General features: G+C 41.3%; 1 protein-coding gene across 1 annotated transcript in view; it reads left to right on the top strand.

Moving 5' to 3' along the window:
- The window catches only part of KCNQ5 (potassium voltage-gated channel, KQT-like subfamily, member 5), an 84,213-nt gene that overhangs the window by 59,090 nt on the left and 7,429 nt on the right, over positions 1-17,694 (top strand). Inside the window, exons 9-10 of the mRNA XM_009710281.1 lie at positions 2,310-2,530; positions 14,426-14,534. Coding sequence (XP_009708583.1) covers positions 2,310-2,530; positions 14,426-14,534 — 330 coding nt within the window. The remainder of the gene's footprint in view (positions 1-2,309; positions 2,531-14,425; positions 14,535-17,694) is intronic.

The raw sequence follows: 17,694 nt of genomic DNA, 5'->3' as shown, positions 1-17,694 counted from the left end.
TGCCTAGCAATATCATCGATAATAAGAAGTCCATTTTGGTTCTGTTGCTCATGCTGTATAGTATGACAATATAATAATGTGGTTAATAAATATTTTACAGCTTATATTTTCATTAAGTTGTACAATGCAAAAGATTCCTGACCTGAAATGTAATTCACTCTTGAAATGTAATTTGTATTGAAATTTAAATTTTGGAACTCACTCTTCTTTCAAATAGTAGGTTCTGTGGGTCTTTTGTATTGCATATGCATCAGCACACAGTACTGCAGGTCTGGGTAACAATTTGCAATGGAAATAGATAATATTTCCAGCACCATGATGTGTTTATTTCAACAATTGCTTATTTTGGGCAAGGGAAGAAGGGGATTACATTCAGAAATTATAGTAAAGGTATTCTTTCAAGTGATTCAACATGCCATATAGAAATACATTTAGCTAATAATCTTCCTATTGATGTGCTCACTTTTTAGCATTCTTGAAAATTACCTCATTACAAGCTTCCCAGCATGTGCTTTGCCTGCTGCAAACTGCATCTTTTCTGCTCTCAGTGATGTTTGTATTCAGAATGAAATGCTATGCTATGCTGTGCTATGCTATGCTATGCTATGCATGAACAAAGATATCTGATTATCTCAACATTTCACAGACACAGAAGTTTATAACTACTTTCCATTTCGTATCATTACATATTAACACTGTATTTTCAGAGTGCAGTAAGTTAAACATCTAAGAAACACACAGTCCATGTTAGCATTAGTTAATTAGCTGCAGAATTCATTTCTGTTGAAGACATCCTATGGGCATGATGAAGTTAAATGCAAAGACTTTGAGAGTACTATAAAGTGTCTTAACTTCAAGTGCAAATATAATTTGCAGGACCAGACAGGCTTTGCTATAGGTATTTTAAAAGCACCCCCAAAGCCTATGCCAGGGCAGTAGGACTGGAAGACCCAGTGACATCATACCATGAGCAGCTACTGCGTTGCTCCCATCATCTCTCCCCTTGCAAGAGCAGGACCACTGATCACAATGACCATTCCCTGTACAGGCGATTTTCCCAGGGAGGTGGTGGAGTCACCATCCCTGGAGGTGTTAAAAAAAAAACGTTTAGATGTGGCGCTTCAAGACGTGGTTTAGTGGGTTTAGCAGCCATGGTGGCACTGGGTATACGGTTGGACTTGATGATCTTTGAGGTCTCTTCCAACCATAACGATTCTATGATACTATGATTCTATGAACTTGAACAAGGTTTCCAAACCTTGGTATCAGACTTCCTTTCTGATTCCCCTTTGTGCCTTCTGCTACAGGAAGAGACAAATAAAGGCAAAAATGTTAAATAATTAAAAAGCATAGGCAGATAGTTGTGGTGACCACAGGATGTTCCATCAGATATGTTTGAACAGGAAGAAAGGTAATTTAAGCATTGGGAAGTAGAAAATCTACATATCCCACATTTAGCTGACTGGAGGGGAGGGCTATAAGCACAGGAGGGAAAAAATTCAACTTAGAATTGGCCAACTATAAGACCACAGGGCCACCATTGACCCAGCAATCACAGTCATGAGCTTGGCTAGGGTCTTGTACCTGGCCTGAAGGGCCTGTCCAGTACCACCTGTGGGTAGTCAGCTCCCAGCATAATCTCCAGCAATGACTTTAGTGAGCTCATAGTGTGTCATTACATTTCCATTAATGGGTCATCACGCTGTTTCTTTGGTGTTTTGTTAATGTTGGTTTCATCTTGTCCAAGTAAGTGCTGTAACAAGGAATTCCAGATACGAGTGATCACTAACAATGCATATGAAATGTTGGAAGTGCCACATCTTGAAAAAGCATGAATATACTAACAGTATTTTTGCCTGCTTAAAAAAACCCAAACAATACTACATGGCATGCAGTAATAATAGAATACATTTTGTTCTTGTTTATCTGAAGAGATGGCCAGAAATGCACTGAGCTGGGCTGAGTAAGATGGAAATAAACCTGTTTAAAATTCAAGTAATAGAAAAAAAAATCTTAGAGATTAATCTATAATAATTGGGTCAAATTTGTTTCTATTTGTTAATTTTAATTTCCTTTACAAGGTTATTCTGTACTGTAAGATTGATAATGCTTCTATAAAAAACAATTACATCAAATCAGTTGTATTCCCAAATGAAACATATTCAATGAAAATAGAAGTGTGTAAGAAACAGATTCATAGTATTCATACTATTGAGAATTTTTAGAAATTATTTTCAATTATCATACTATTAAAAAAAATAAATAGAGTGAAGGAACTGTGTAATAAAATACATTTCTCTCCTTCACAGTCAAAAGCTAAGTTTTAAGGAGCGAGTCCGGATGGCCAGCCCACGAGGTCAAAGTATAAAGAACAGGCAGTCTTCGGTTGGAGACCGCCGGTCACCGAGTGCCGACATTGCCACCGAGGGCAGCCCAACCAAAGTCCAGAAGAGCTGGAGCTTCAATGACCGAACCCGCTTCAGGCCCTCGCTGCGGCTGAAGAGCTCGCAGCCCAAACCCGTGGTCGACGGTAGGATATTTTCGTGCCTCGTGTGCCATTGCGCGCTGCTCCCAGCCTGCTCACGCCCTTGCACACCTGCGCTGTGAATGTAACCCATTTTCGGAAAGCAGAAAGAATCGTTATTTGCTTTCTAAAGGGCATTTTAGATGTAGGAAGGACTCTTGGCACGTGAAGAACTGGATCTTTGTGAAAATGGCTTTATGAAAATGTTTTTTTTCCAAAATGACCCATTTTTGGAAAGCAGAAAGAATTGTTATTTGCTTTCTAAAGGGTATTTTAGATGTAGGAAGCATATGAAGAAGTGATCTTTGTGAAAATGGCTTGCTGACCCCGCAGCAGGCAAGAACGTAGCCTTTCCCACACGCTGCCTCCCGTGCTGCCCCTCTCTGCTCTCCGTTTGCTAGCTCAGGTCCTCTCTGGCATTAAACTAGCCAGTGGATTTGGATTTAGGTTTCTCCATTCACATTTTTTCCAACTTATGAAAGTTTTATTCTCTCTTGTGGGACCCTCAGGATAGAAAATAAGGGAAACAAACTGATCAGCTACAACAGGAGGCAGTGACCCTGACTGTAGGGGAAAGGTACAACGTAAATCATTTGATCCAAGGAAAGAGATAAACGTTAAACTCTTTCTATGGTGGCAATCATGCATGTTACATCCAACAATTGTGGGACAGTTAATTAGAGAGAAGTGAAATTTTGGTGTCTGCTTCCTTTTTAAGAGTGCATGTTATCACAGACATGTAGGTTGCAAAATACCCATTGAACTGAAATGCCCCATGCCTCAGCTGAGGACGTCCTACGCAACACATCTCTTCAGGAAAAGCCTGGGTAAATAAACATTTCCTGGAGGGCAAACAAGACAAACCAACAGTGTTTGCTAAGGTCATCGTTCCAGGCTAGCCCTCCCCTGTGGAGACCTCTCAGATGCACAAATTCCAAATTTGGCTGCGTTACAGTGAGGGATCAGGGTGTGCCAGCCTCCAGGCTGCTATCCAGGTTGCTCACCGCTCCTCGCTCCCTTTTGGGCACAGGTCCTGGCTCCTGTCCCACGGCCCCGGTGGCACAGAGGTTGTGTGATGCTGGCCTGGGTCTCACGTTGACATGGAGCTGGGACAAGGCCACTTGCTCCACAAGGGATGGTGAGAAATGCTCTAGGTACCAGAGTGGGGTTGAAGCTATCCTGTCTAAATTTAGGCTTCCTACGTAATCACTCATATAGTGCGAGTATCTCCTCCAAATCGCGCCAGAAGTGATTTCATAGGTTAAAGCCCCGTAACTCACACGGTGCCTGGAAGTGGCCTAAGAAGAGAGGAATTTGTTGAGCGCAGTCCCAGGGTATCAGCAGTTCACTTCTGCTCCAGCCTTGCAGCCTGCACCTCACTCAAGCATCCGTTTAATTTTTCATCAGCCCATTTGTCACAGAAGCATTTCCTCAGCGTGTCCTCTATTTCGTCCTGTACGTATTGTCATTAAATAGCAATGATCTGCACAAGAAGATCATGTTCCCTCCCTTTCACAGAAAAGGCAGCATAAATGGCACCGTGGGTATACCTGTAGGTAAAAGATAATGACAACAACAGCGCATTGATTGCTGTGCATAAACCCTTAAAGATCTTCCTGCTCCTCAGGGCAAGCGCAGTCTGTTTCCTGGTCAGCGGTTTCCAGCTACTAGTCCACCCTTATGAACAGATATGGCCAATTTCTCATCCGTGGCAGAAGGAACAGGTTCCATTGTCTACAGCTTTTAGGCAAATGCCAAGTTTCCACTCTGGGACCTCGTCCAGCTACTTCTGAGACTGGTATCACCAGAGAGATGTCCAGTGTGCTCACTGCCGAGAGGCAGTTCCTTGCTGCCTTACCCAGTCCATTGCAGGAGAAGTCAGGCACTACCAACCTTGATTTCTTTTTTCTTTTTTTTTTTTTTTTGTGTGTTACCAATTTCATGTTTTGATATGCTTTCTGCATTTGACAGCTCAATGAAAAGGATCTTGAAATGATGTTTTTAGTTTAGAACATCTTGCATTTTTCACTGGATGAAAATACAGTATTTGCAGCATTTTATAAATACCTTTTGGTTGTCAGGTCCTCCAGTTTCCTCCTTGAGGTATTCTCTGGCCAAAGGATTAATTATCTTGGTGGGCTGATCTTCAAGCCAAACTAGAAGCCACCCCTTTCTGGATGAAAGTCTGGACATAAAACAGTACCCTTGGACAGCTGGTCCTTCTGGTGACCCTTACATCCCTGCAGCATGTTGGGGGGGGAGAGAAGAAATTAGACTTGCAGTAGACCTTTTGGACAGTGACAACATAGTACTGGGTACCCAGTCCAGTGTCAAAACTTCATATCAGTGATCTAATGAAAAAATAATAAACTCTCACTATGAACTTCCCCTTCCAAAAGAGAAGACACTCAGATATTTGCTTGATTTTTCCTTCATGGGATTTGGGGTTGTAAATGATCTTCCATTAGCACAGGCAGAGGAGGAACTACTTTGCTATGAAGGTGAGGTGCACTGAACTCTATGTAAAAATAAATAAAAGAAGCAAATATATAAGTGGAGGGTTCAGAAAGGAAGAAAAATTGCTAGCGTACGAGGATGATCTAAGGCAGATAGATAGTCAACACAGTGACTTTGAAGGGCTGAGTGAGTCCTGATAAAGGACATGGTTGGAATCTGGGCCAAAACCATCAGAAAGAGACTGCTGGAAAAACTAAACATTAGCAATTAGAAACTGGCCTGTAAAGGGAGGTTTCTAATGCACGCAGGAGCTTATGGAGGCAGCTAAGAGGCTAACATGAATGAAAATGTAGTAGCCACCTTCTCAGGCTACCCAGTAACAAATGCTCACTAACACTCCACTCTGCATATTAAAACCACAGAAGGAGAGTTTCTTGGCAGCAAGCAAAACACTTAAGCTGGCCACAGATATCTCCAAAAAGGATTTTGGCGTAGCAGCCTTAGAATAATATGAACAAAACTGTTGCACAAATGACTTTATTTATGAGTAGCAACAATCCTCTGAAACTGCCGCCTACCACTATTGCCAAAGTGGGCCTGGCAATGGCAGCAGTTATTTCAGCTATGTTTGTGCATCTGCAAATGGAATCCAAACCTGAGAGAGCTTTGACGGCCGGAAAGGTCTTTGGTGGTCTGGCTGCAGATGCTCTCTAGAGCATTTAACAACAGCGCAGGGGAGTGACCCTGAAAACCAAGATTTACACAATCTGATTTCAAATACATGTCTGGTCTCTGGTGACACGTGGCTCACAACTACCAGAACTCTTGTTGAAGAGGAGACCCTGCACAAATTAATGAAGGTGCCAGGATGCTGCATTTCCAATCCCTGTCTAAAAGGGAATTACCAGGACCAAGCAAATCCAAGGGAAATCTTCACCAATCAAGACTGGTGAATAGTGAAACTTTACAAAACGCACACTAAAAGGATACAAGGATGGTATAGTGTCATGCACGAGCCTCCCCCAAAGGGATGCCTCGTCAAGGGGTGAATGTGCTGCCGGAGTTGGAGCAGTACAGCTTGTGTCCCTGCACCGAAAACAGGGAAACCGCAGCCAAAGTGCCCGTGGGGAACAGCCCCGGGCTCATCAGAATACCCACTGGCAGGGGCCAGAGTCGGTGCAAGTGATTAAATAGTACAGGTGATCTCATGCCGTCGCTTAAGGTGCTATGCCCCTGCCTTGCTGTATGTAGCATAGGTCCAGCCACAGAGACTCACTTCACAAAATCTCTCCTTTGCAGACACTGGTGTTCCTGCCCTTTTTTTTTGTTTTCTGCTTGCCTTGACTTCTGAGGAACAGAACCTTTTCTGCTTAAATCATGCTCCAGTCTTGCACCCCCACAGCTGAAGTAGTGAACTGATATTATGTTGTGGATGCAGTTCTCACCGAGGGACAAAAATGCCCTATTATACTTGTTTTCTACGACCCCATGCTTCTAAGCCTCTGCATGAGTTATTGTGCCTTTACTGTAACCTAGAGACATTGTGTGGCTTTTTGAATAAAACATCAAAAGCATTCAGCACTGGAGATATTACAAACATATTTCATTTGATTAATTAAAAAGAAGTCTCTAAGGAAATATTTGGTTTCTTGCACCATCCCTGAACATTATACGCTCACACGACCTCTAGCCTTTCGTTCCCTACAGAGTACTTGCACAAAATCCTCAGGGTAGAGTATGTTACAAGAGCCATGGAAAGAATGCAATTGTGCATTTCAGCCCCCATGTCCTCAGTTACTACCGTGTAATTTATGTATCACAAAAATGACAGGTTTTCCTTTCAGTAGCACAAGCATCTTGAGCTGGTATAAGGTTCACTTGGCATGGCAAAGGTCCTCAGTTTGGTTGCTTTTACGTCTCAGTTAGCTTAAATTTGCTGATTCAAAATGAAGCTGCATGATGTCAAAACAAAGCTGCTCAATTTGTATAAACCCCATATGATGGGACTAAATGACATTTTATTAGCAATGTATCAGTTTGTGCTAGACAGGAGATTTATTTTCTTGTGATTGTTTAACTCAATGATAGAGCACTCATTTATTATCATTGTCACTGTAATTAATTAGGAAGATCTGGCATTCTGACCTAAGCTTCGAGTCATTGTTTCATTTTGTGTAAATAAGTACAGGCTATTGGTTTTGAGGCATTATTTTAGTTTATTCCAACCAAGGTCCTGGCCATACGAGTCCATAATTTAGTCTCTCTCTTTATGATACATCCTGAGGAACTTGCTGTGCACCATTGCTCGCTGGACTCAGGGCTTCCTCGGTGGTCACAGGTGAATGATCAGCAAACTCAGCTCCGTGAGGGATGGCAGCAGCCCACCACACAGACGTATGATTTACATGGATTTCAGATAACCTCATCTGCAGTGAAGAGTAAACAAATGAGTTAGGAAGTCACTTTGAGAGGATGCTCATAATACTTCCCAACAACCATGTAACCCACTTGTACCAAATCTGAAACATTTGAGGAACGTTTTCATTTTCAGAAAACGTTGTTGGGAAAATCCTTCATGGCTTTTTCAAATACACGGCTCTCCTGTGGCTACCTGAATCTAAAGCTACCGTCTTCCTCTCTCCCTTTGCCCATGGCTACCACCTCCTTCAAACAACAGGACCTGGAAATCTCCCAGGGTGCAGGACCTCTGCAGACCTTATGGAACATCAGACATCATATCAACTGACGTGGGCTACAAGGTCTTGCAGGGTGACCGTCAATTAAGGGTGACATTTAGCTTAGTCCACAGTTCCAGATCTTATCATATGTATCTGCAATTTCTTTTACAGTTTTAACTTCCTCTATGTGGTGTATATAAAATAACATAGATGTGTATCTAAAAATACACTAAAATCATATGTTTAGAGTCACCTAGCATTTTTCTTTCTTACTCTTCTCATATGGCCATCTAAATTTGCTGGCTAATGTGCCACTACTTATAACAAGATCAGCCACTCTAACTGCACAATTATTGTGTGTGTAATGAATTGTTTTTAGAAAGTCTTCTGGTCCTCCATATCATCACTCAAAATGAAAAGGACTCCTTTTTAATTAAGTAGTGGGAGCTGTTCCATGAAATATTGCCAGTGTGGAAAATTTTTGAGAAGTTAAATAATAACTAAAGATAATGGAGACTTGTTAGAGAGGAATGCTAGAATTTTAGATATTTGGAACTTGTATGTATTATATGATAAGTGATATAAATTAGGTTTCTGACCTTAAAAAATCGCACTTACAAAGAAAGAAGACTAGATAATTATACCCAGCATAAGCAAAAAACTTTCCACCAATCCTTTCTTCCATTTTGGCCAAATCTGAGCTTTCTTAGAAGTGCTTTCACATATAAAATGTTGTTAGGGATATTCTGTTTCATACTGCACTGCAGCTACCAAATTCCAGTTCTGATGTCCTCTTCTCTTCCCCATTTGGAAAGTTTTGCGTTTTTCAGGAGAAAGACGAGGAAGAAAGGAGCGGGCTGTGCGTACAGCAGTACTGCACTCCTGGTAGGTACTGCCTGCGGGGTGGAGGCTCCGGTCGGGCAGGAGACGAAGGGAGCTCCTACGAGCTCGAGCAAAAGGGCTCCCTCCTTCCAAGAGGCTCCAGTTTCCTTCCTTTCCTGAGAAATTGCTTTCCGGCACAGAAATGGCAACCATTTCATAAAAGCTCCCTGTAAACAATGTTTTCAAATGTTGTCATCCTTATTCTCTCTTTCTTAATTTTGCCGCTTGAGTACTGTTGTGTACTACCAGGGATTTTTGCGTCATTTTCTAGACAAATATTAAGCATCTAATGTGAAGAGCGTGTCACGGAAGTTTACTTATCCTGCCTCCTTCCTTCTTACATGATTAGAAGAACGCCTTTTCTTTTTCTTTTTTCAGGGATCAAGGAAATAAATACATAATTCATTCCCTTGGGCCTCCTTTTTCTGGCCTCTGCTCTGGAAAGCATGTAAACATGGGCTCCTGCCTTTCCCTCTTTGGGGGACCTTTGTGCGTTCTTATCATTAAGTACGTGATTAAGTTCCATCCCAATTAGTGTTACTTTTTTCAGTTGATTTTCCTACGGAGATCGGCAAGCAATCACAGTAAAATGATTGATGTGAACTCTTTACTGAAAGAGAGTCAGCTTGTTGATGTTTTAAAGCAAAGGAAAATTTGAAAGAAAATCACTTCTAGGGGTAGTGAAGGGAATTTGTATTCATGGTTTAACAAACGGGAACGTACTGGCAGCTTGTGAAGAGGTGAGAAGTTTCATGAAACAAATTTTAACAAAGGCACTAGGCTGAGACACATTTTATTTTGATAAAGGGAAATTGCACGAATTGTATGAACATAAACCGTGACAATGTTTGTACTTAGAATAATTTTTGAGAGAAAAAAGTAACTGAGATTTTGTGAAATATTCTGTGCATTACATTTGTGGAAATACTATAAAATACGTACAGGATACCTCCATTTTTTAGAGAATATAGGCTACTTCCCTAACTCCCCACAGCAAATGCTCAGGGTGAAGAGAGGTACTTCAAAAGCAGTGTAAAGCTGGGTGCAATGCACCTACTTTGTAGGCACCCTAAGTGTTATCTAAAGTAGCACAACAGAGGCTCTACGTTGCTTGCAAAAGGGGCTGAAAGAACAGGATAATGAGAGTATTAAGCTGCCAACATTGCTTCTTGAACAAGAGGGGTGATCTGAGCTCAGCAGCCATTTAAGAGTAAGGCAGTCTGGAGTCTAACACTAAAGCAGCTGCCTGGGCATCCCTGCTGCAGCAGACCTATGTATCTGCACTGCCCACAGGGACAAGCTTTGGATTTATGTCTAACTTTACTCGCCCAGAAGTCAGATGCACTGAATTCACTCATTTTCTTTCGGACCACTCACCCAGAAAATGAGTTTGGAGATGAGTGTGTCGCGCTGGGGGGAGGCTGCCGAACCGGGTGGGGAACGGGCTGTGGAGCTGCATTATGAATTGCCTGGACTTCAGCTCCTAGTTGGACTCTGGATTTTGAATGATAGTTATAAACTATGGCTTGATGTAACTCAGCACTTGTAAAAATTAGGCCACCACCCATTCTTCACTTTGAGCCATGCATGAAAATCAATCAGACTTTTTTTCAAATCAGTGCTTTTTTTACCAAGTTGACACAACGCCGTGCTGTAACATCAATAACTGAGTTATACGCAGACTATCAACTTCAGGCATCTATTTTGGTTTTGCCATGTCTAAAAGGTGGGTACTCAGCCTCAGCAGAATGGTTTAGATCATCCACATTAAGAGCCCTAACTACCTCCTACGCAGTCAGAGTACGATCCAAGTGCTTCCGAAGGCTTCCAAAAAACAAGTCAAAGGGTCTATGTTGGCATCACCGTACCAATCACTACATTAGAAGCACTTCCATAGCACTATTCATGGTGTTGGCACATGCACTTATTAACTCTAGATTGTTGTTGCTAGCATATGGCAGTTCCCAGAAAACAAATTAAAGAGTACAAAATCTTTTTGATTCTGTTAAACAGGCACATAATTACTTGAATGTTACTGACATTGAAAGCATGGAGCTCTGAGGGTGCTCAGAGCAGTGTCACAGTTTTCCTGACGCCAAAGCATGTTATTAAACAACAGAAAACACTTCTAAGAAAGGACACGTGATATTTACAGAAATAATAAATCAAGCCTTGTGTGTTACTTTTGCACAGAGCCATATGAAATGCAGCTACAAACTTGTACATTTTTTGTTGGTGACATACAGTGTTTCAGAACAGTGTAATTTTTCACCCATTCATTTGGGGTCGTCATAAATGACTGGAGTTTGCATGAAGAATGTATAAATACTGTGACAAACAGGGAAATATCAAGATGATGTTAATGACTTGTGCATGCCACTCTTCTATTTCTCGGTAATTGCTGATTTGTTGTGTGATTAAATCAAAGACTGCTCTTCAGGAAGAAAGAGGAAGAAATTAGAAAATGGGAAAGACAAAACCGTAGCCCACAGAAGATAATGTCAAAGATTGTAAGACAATGGCGGATGCCTCATCAATTGTGAAATAAACACTTTCCAGATAGATGTTTAGGATCAAAACACATCCTGAACTGTAAAAATGCTGGTATTAGAAAAGGGGAATTGTTCCTGGATTATCAGACTACCTGACATGCCCTCTTAGGGAGACTTGCAGGGGTACGTCTCAATCTGTATTAAGAGACACTTTGGCCATCGTTGAGACCGGATTCATGAGCTCCCCAAGCAACCAACTTGCAAGGGCTCTTTAGCTGGTGGTAGAGGCTTGTGGAGAGAAAGAAGGACCAGAGCTAACCCTAGGAAGGGCTGGCAGAGCGACTGCTGCCTAAGGTTCCTTGTGGAGCCCATCTGGACCATGCACAGCCACCCCGAGGACAAAGGGAATGGGGAAGGATGAAGAAGCAGATGTGTGCAGGGTTGGTATGAACTGGCACCGGAGGGTCTACCTGCCCCATTGAGGATGGGGAGGGCTCTCTCTGGGAACAGGCAATAGCTTGGAGCGAGGCTTTGCCGGAGGCCGTAGCTTAGCCCTGTCTGGGAACTGGCAGGGATTTTAACAAGTGGAGCTGCCAAAGCAGCCAAACTGACCCCAACACAGCCCCGACCTCGAGGATGAGCTCGAGAGGGACAGAAGTGATACACGTACATCTCACCTCATAACTATGTCATACACAACATGAACTTCCATTGGAAAAATTCATCAGAATGTGAACTTTGATTTCAATGGTGTTTTAAGCTGGAATTTTTTTTCTAAATTGTCACTATGCATTTCCCAAACTTTTTCCCAAGTCTGCTCAGTATTCTAAAGAAACATGAATGTTTCCCGTAGGAATCAAACAAGGTTTATAACTTTTCACAAGTTTTACTGACGTGTGGTACTGAGCGCCTCCCATAATGGAGGAAATTCATGCCAGTGGGAATATTAGAAAGAAAAAAAGGTGATATATTAGGAGCGGTATCTCTTCTTAAAGCTGGCTTAAATTTATAAGAATTTTCCAGCGTCTGTCTAAAAATTTTGCTGATTTTTGTATCCACATGTGAGCAACATGGAATATTATAATTGCACTGAACGGTTCTCAGAACGGTTCTGCAAAGATATCCTGTGTTAAGGAGGCCCTTTTATTAATGTCACTGTACTTGGCAAAGGACCAAAGAACCGTATCAGTGAAAGAACCATTCAGAAACATGTTTATTTTAAACTTTCAAGTTGGAGTCTCCTGTTTCACTGGGGTTACATGGTTGCAGCTCTTGTGATCTTAGCAGAATTATTCCTAATTTGTACTGGCATAACTGAGTAGATTCAAAACTTAAGAGAGTCACTGGAAATACCAGTACTGTAAAAAGCTCTGGGTTTAGTATGGCACTTAGAAATGAGCTGGGTGATTTCAGCACTGGGAAAAGTAACTAGAGAGGCTGATCAGACATGACACCTGGGAAGTTAGTCTCATGGAATACTTAGCACCTTCAGAGAGGGGGGGTTTAGGTAGTGTATATAACTATCAAACTAATTACGTAGTTTATTTTAGCTTATGACATTTCTGGGCAGAGATCCAAATGTTAGTTAGGCAGGATAGGTGGAGAGACATACATATTTTATCAGTAAGATAAGTCAAGTCAGTGGTAAAGCTCATGAAGGAGTGCAAGAAAAAAGCACTCTTGTCATCGTTGTAGGCACAACTTACAGTAATAGCATGGACGGGGAAATTTCAAAGTTCTGTATGAAAATTTCATTTTTTACAATGTAAAACTGAATTTTTTTAAGGTTGCGTTTGGTTGTTTCATGTGTACTTAAACATATTATTAACTTGGCTATAAACCATCTTTCTTTCTGGATTAAGTTGATCTGCCAAAGATAAAATCTCCTGTTCTTCAAAGCTACAGGAGGTGTTCCTCATGAATGTACCAGTTCAGCAACAGTCAAAAAAGAAAATATATTCTTGAGGGTAATGAACTAGCCAGAGTCATCAAAATAAATTATTATGGCCAAATATTAAATCTCTGAAGACAACAATGCAGTGATACCAGTTCCTGAAGAACTGCAGCCTAATACAATGCTGTTTATGCCAAGATAGCACTCCTATTAGATTTAAAAGGTACCATGGAATTTCCAGGCACTTATGACTGACAAAGAATATTTTTCGTCTTTAATTTACAGTCTTTCTGGAAAAGGAACTTGCAAAACATGTCTTGCAATCATTTGTATCTGATTCGAAGCTTCAAATCTGCTTATAATAGAAGGCCCTGGAATGGTTTACTTGCAGTGTTTCTGGATGACTAAGCCTATGTTTTAAAAAACAGGATGAACGTAGGCAGGGACATAGGACTGGGAAGAAATCTCCTCCATTACTGAGGGTTCCTGAATCCCATCCTTATTTCTTTATTTCATGTCCCTCTCTCTTTTTACACTGTCTTCCCCATGAAACAGAGACACTTACATGTCAAAATACACTGACCTTGGGTGAAATTCTTCACCTGGGTAAGTAGACTTATGCAGTTGAAGAAAGATGGTTTGGGAGGGAAAAACACCTACCCTCAAGAATTTTCCTGTGCTTCTCATGCCTTCAAGACATATATGACGTATGGGCATCCACTGACACTGCCCTCCTTGCTCCATCCCATTCCAGCACATTTTAGGTTTGTAAACCTCCTTGCTCGTGCATCGGTCCCTGTTTTCTTTGTGTATTAAGGTGCACAGAGGTGGTGTTAGGAAAGGGTAGAGGATCCGTTTTTTTCAGGCAAATAAATACAGTAACTTGGCTTAAGCTTCTATTGCAAAAGAAGGCTGTGATATCAACATGGTTCTGAGGTTTAAGGTGGCAATTGATCCACGATGGATGTCATTCTCTATTCATTTCTGGTAAAAAGGTACTTCTTTTATTCTCACCTGTAATAAAATGTTGGATCATTCCACAGCCTCCTTATAAAATGAAATGGAGATGGATTTTCTTCTTTATCTTCAATGTCAGGTTGATCCATAGTGGTAAAAAAATAACAATTTAATATAACTTCAGCATCTTTTGATTCTGCCATTACACCTGTTAGCTCGCCACTTTCACTTAAGACAGAGAATGTGATGAAAAACAGTGAGACGTCAGGAATAGACATACTGGTGCTCAACTATTAATTTATTTGAAAAATAACAAGGCTTTCTTCCTTCTAACTTTTATTATTTACACTGGGGACTACCCAGGCCTTTTATGACACAAGCATAGACACACAAGTGCATCATACAGTTCGTAAACTGATGAAGCTCTGTTGTATTTGATTTGTAGTCCTTATTTTTCCAGAACCACTGTGCAGGAGGTTAGAAAACACTAAGGAAGAGATTTTTAAATGCTGCCTGTTTAGTATGCTCTTGTATTTTGCAGCTGACACCAGTCTGGGAACAGATGATGTTTATGATGATAAAGGGTGCCAGTGTGATGTGTCAGTGGAAGATCTCACCCCTGCTCTTAAAACTGTCATCAGAGCAATCAGGTGAGTAAAAACCACTGAATGAATAAATATTTGAGATTTCTTTAAGATACTAATTAACTGTGTGTCAATTAATAAGATGGTAGTTAGTTGAACTTATTACATGGCTATATTTGTTACGTAACTAATGCTAATATCGTTTATTTATGCTTCCTCTTCAACAGTATTTTAGTTAAGTTAAAAGTTAAAATATTTTATCTGTTCTGTTATTGGCTTTTCAATGCCTAAAAACATGACATGGTTTGACTCAGAAAAGAAAGAGCAGTGAATGCTGGTTTCCACTATATTTCCTGTAATCCAAAATATTGTAATCCAGTTTGATGCAGTTTTACTGAATGTGTATCACCTCGTCTGGAAAAGTTATTTCCTTTAAAAGTTTATGGTTTCATTGCATTTCCATATTCCTGAAACTGTCTGTCATATGACTTTTACTGCAACTTTCTTCTGGTAACAGCAGAATAATTACATTCATTCAATTGTGCAAAGCCTTGTCTGCCGCTATCCATTGAACTAAATATAACCCCAGTAACTTAAAACTAATAGTCTCCTCCTTTTCCAAGAAAGTAGCAGACTGCATTGAAACTTATAAAATTACCTGTATTGAAAGCTTAAACTTAGCATTCACCCTCCTGAGACTGCCAAGGCTCTTCATCTTCCTGAGTATTTTGAAGTGCAAATCCTGACAGGCAAAATCCCCAGCCCAAAGAGGACGTTGGGAAGCAAGGGGAGGTCGGGCATTCCCTCCCTGCTGACGGCAAACCCCAGGTTATTGCTGGGGGTCACCCCCCTGCCCCTGCATCACAGGCACAGCCGTGCCCGGCACCCTTCTGGCAGGCAGGCAGGCAGGCAGCAGCCACAGGGGATTTCTGCAAAACCCTGCGGAAAGATGATGTTTTCCTGCAGGGAGACTCTCGCCTGAGTTTTCTCAGCACTATGGGAAGAAAGAGCTCGAGCTCTTTATCAAATAATTTCATACAGGGATAACCTATGGGCTACTTGTATTTCCTTCGCCTTTTTCCACTGGCTGCCAATGAAGACAGATAGCGAGTCAGGCTGTTTCTAGTACTTTTCTATTAGCACAGACAGCTTGACAGATCACTTGCAGACGTCTGTTCCAATCATTTTTCCAACCTGCCTGGAAATGACCTCACAGGACGTGTCAGATACCAGGTCCGTGTCCACAGCCACTGCAACTGGCAACTCAAATGTCACCGCCGAGAACCATCTCTTGCCAGCACTGTTTCAGCAGGTGACAGAAATCCTTCTGCACGGTGGACACTGACCTACAAGGCAGGTTGATTCCTTCAAATGGAAAATGCTCAAATTAGGAACAATCAGCATAGTCCATTGGCACTGGTGCCAAAGATCCTTGTCTGTGACGTTGCATTTTAAACAGACTGGTTGACTCTTGGCTCCAAGTGCACCTTGCCAGTGTACTGGCAAGCGATACCAACAGTCCTCTCATTCTTAATATTGTCCAAAATCCTTAAGATCAACTTGATGACATTTTAATACTAAATTCATGGAGCTTGTTTTCAAAGGCACCACTGGATTGTTCAATGCATCACCTGCATCTTTACCTGGTTCTCTTGGTAATTATCAGCTCAAATGGAAAGTAACCAAATGTGAAGGATGTAGTTGGCAAACTTTCTCCACAGTGCCATCAACAGAAATGTTCTAACAAGAAGAGCAAAGATGCAACAGTTTGATTGTTTCAGAGATGCAATATTTAACGGATAAGAGTCAACTTTTTAGATGATCTCCAACTTTTTCTGCACACTTGGTTTCCAAAAATCAACTCATTTCACCACTGAGGTCAAGAATAAGAATCTCCACTTGCTACCAATTAGCCACCAATCTCTCCCATCTCTCCCTGCAAATGTTAGTGTTTCACTAGATTGCAAGTGGCACATGTGCATCTTACTTCAGAAACATACCTTTGTTTGAGATCTGTAAAGCAGTAATATGCCATGATCTTCACACTTCTGCTAAATGCTATACCTTAATCTCTCAAAATCAAGAGACTGATAATTCTCTTTGTCAGGTAGCTGGTACTCCTCTTTCTGATTATTCAGAGTATCTGTTACCCGACTACACCGGGATCTATGCAAACATCTGAAGAAGGATCTGAGACGCTATAAAGTAACTGTAGAATTTCAAGATGATAACATCTGCCTATATGGAAACTTTGTGCCTCATTTTGAAGTTTGTTTTTAGCAAGGGCTTTGAATTGCAAAGGCAAAGGGGGAGGGTGGAGGCTGTTTTTTCCTTTCGTGCCGGTATACAGGAGCAGATGAAAACAGAGGGTACTTGCATAGCTTCATGAGACGCTATGAAAAGACCCCAAATATAAGCACACACCATTGAATCCACTCTGGCTATATCACCTTGAAAAATTGCAGTAAGGGAGAGTAATTACTTTTTCCCGCTTAGAGCTGGGTACAAATTGCTTTACAATGTTCCAAATGGTCCTTTTGTTTTGGGGAAAAAATGAAATTAGCAAAATCAATTCATGCCTGTGGGTTTACAGAGGTAGGAACTCTCTCAGTTTTGGAATCAGAAAGAACTATGTTTTTTTTCTCTGAAAGGAACCTAGAATATGCTGGTTACTCTCAGGTTGGACAGCCTTGAAATAGCAAAAGATAAATCCTGGTTTATTTTTAATCTTTCATTTTGGTAATTTCAAAGTGTACTGCTTCAATCTTCACCTTGCTTACTTACATCTTTTCCAGGACTACTTTATTCTTCAAAACAACTTTTCAATTTTAAGCAAACAAACGCCCAAACTTTCATTTCGAAATGGTCAAAACAGGAGATGGAGAAAATAGTCCTTTCCTGAAAAAGTTCTTAACACATTGACCCTTTCCAAAAATAGGACTCCCAACTGGTCCTGCCAAAGACCCTGTCCAGTAACACATCGAGCTCTCACCCACCTCTCAAAGCCCCCCAAGCTGAGTCTTCCACGGCCCATCCCTTGTGCTGCCCTCTCCACCTCCCCTTACTACAAACTCTATGTCAGGAGTCACAGAATCACAGACTCACAGACTGGTCTGGAGATCACCCAGTCCAACCCCCTGCCAAAGCAGGGTCACCTACAGCAAGTTGCACAGGATGGCGTCCAGGCGGGGTTTGAGTATCTCCCGAGAAGGAGACTCCACCGCCC

This window comes from Cariama cristata, unplaced genomic scaffold (assembly GCF_000690535.1).
Source record: "Cariama cristata isolate BGI_N322 unplaced genomic scaffold, ASM69053v1 scaffold9761, whole genome shotgun sequence".
NCBI lineage: Eukaryota > Metazoa > Chordata > Aves > Cariamiformes > Cariamidae > Cariama > Cariama cristata.
This window is presented reverse-complemented; position numbering and strand designations above follow the sequence as displayed.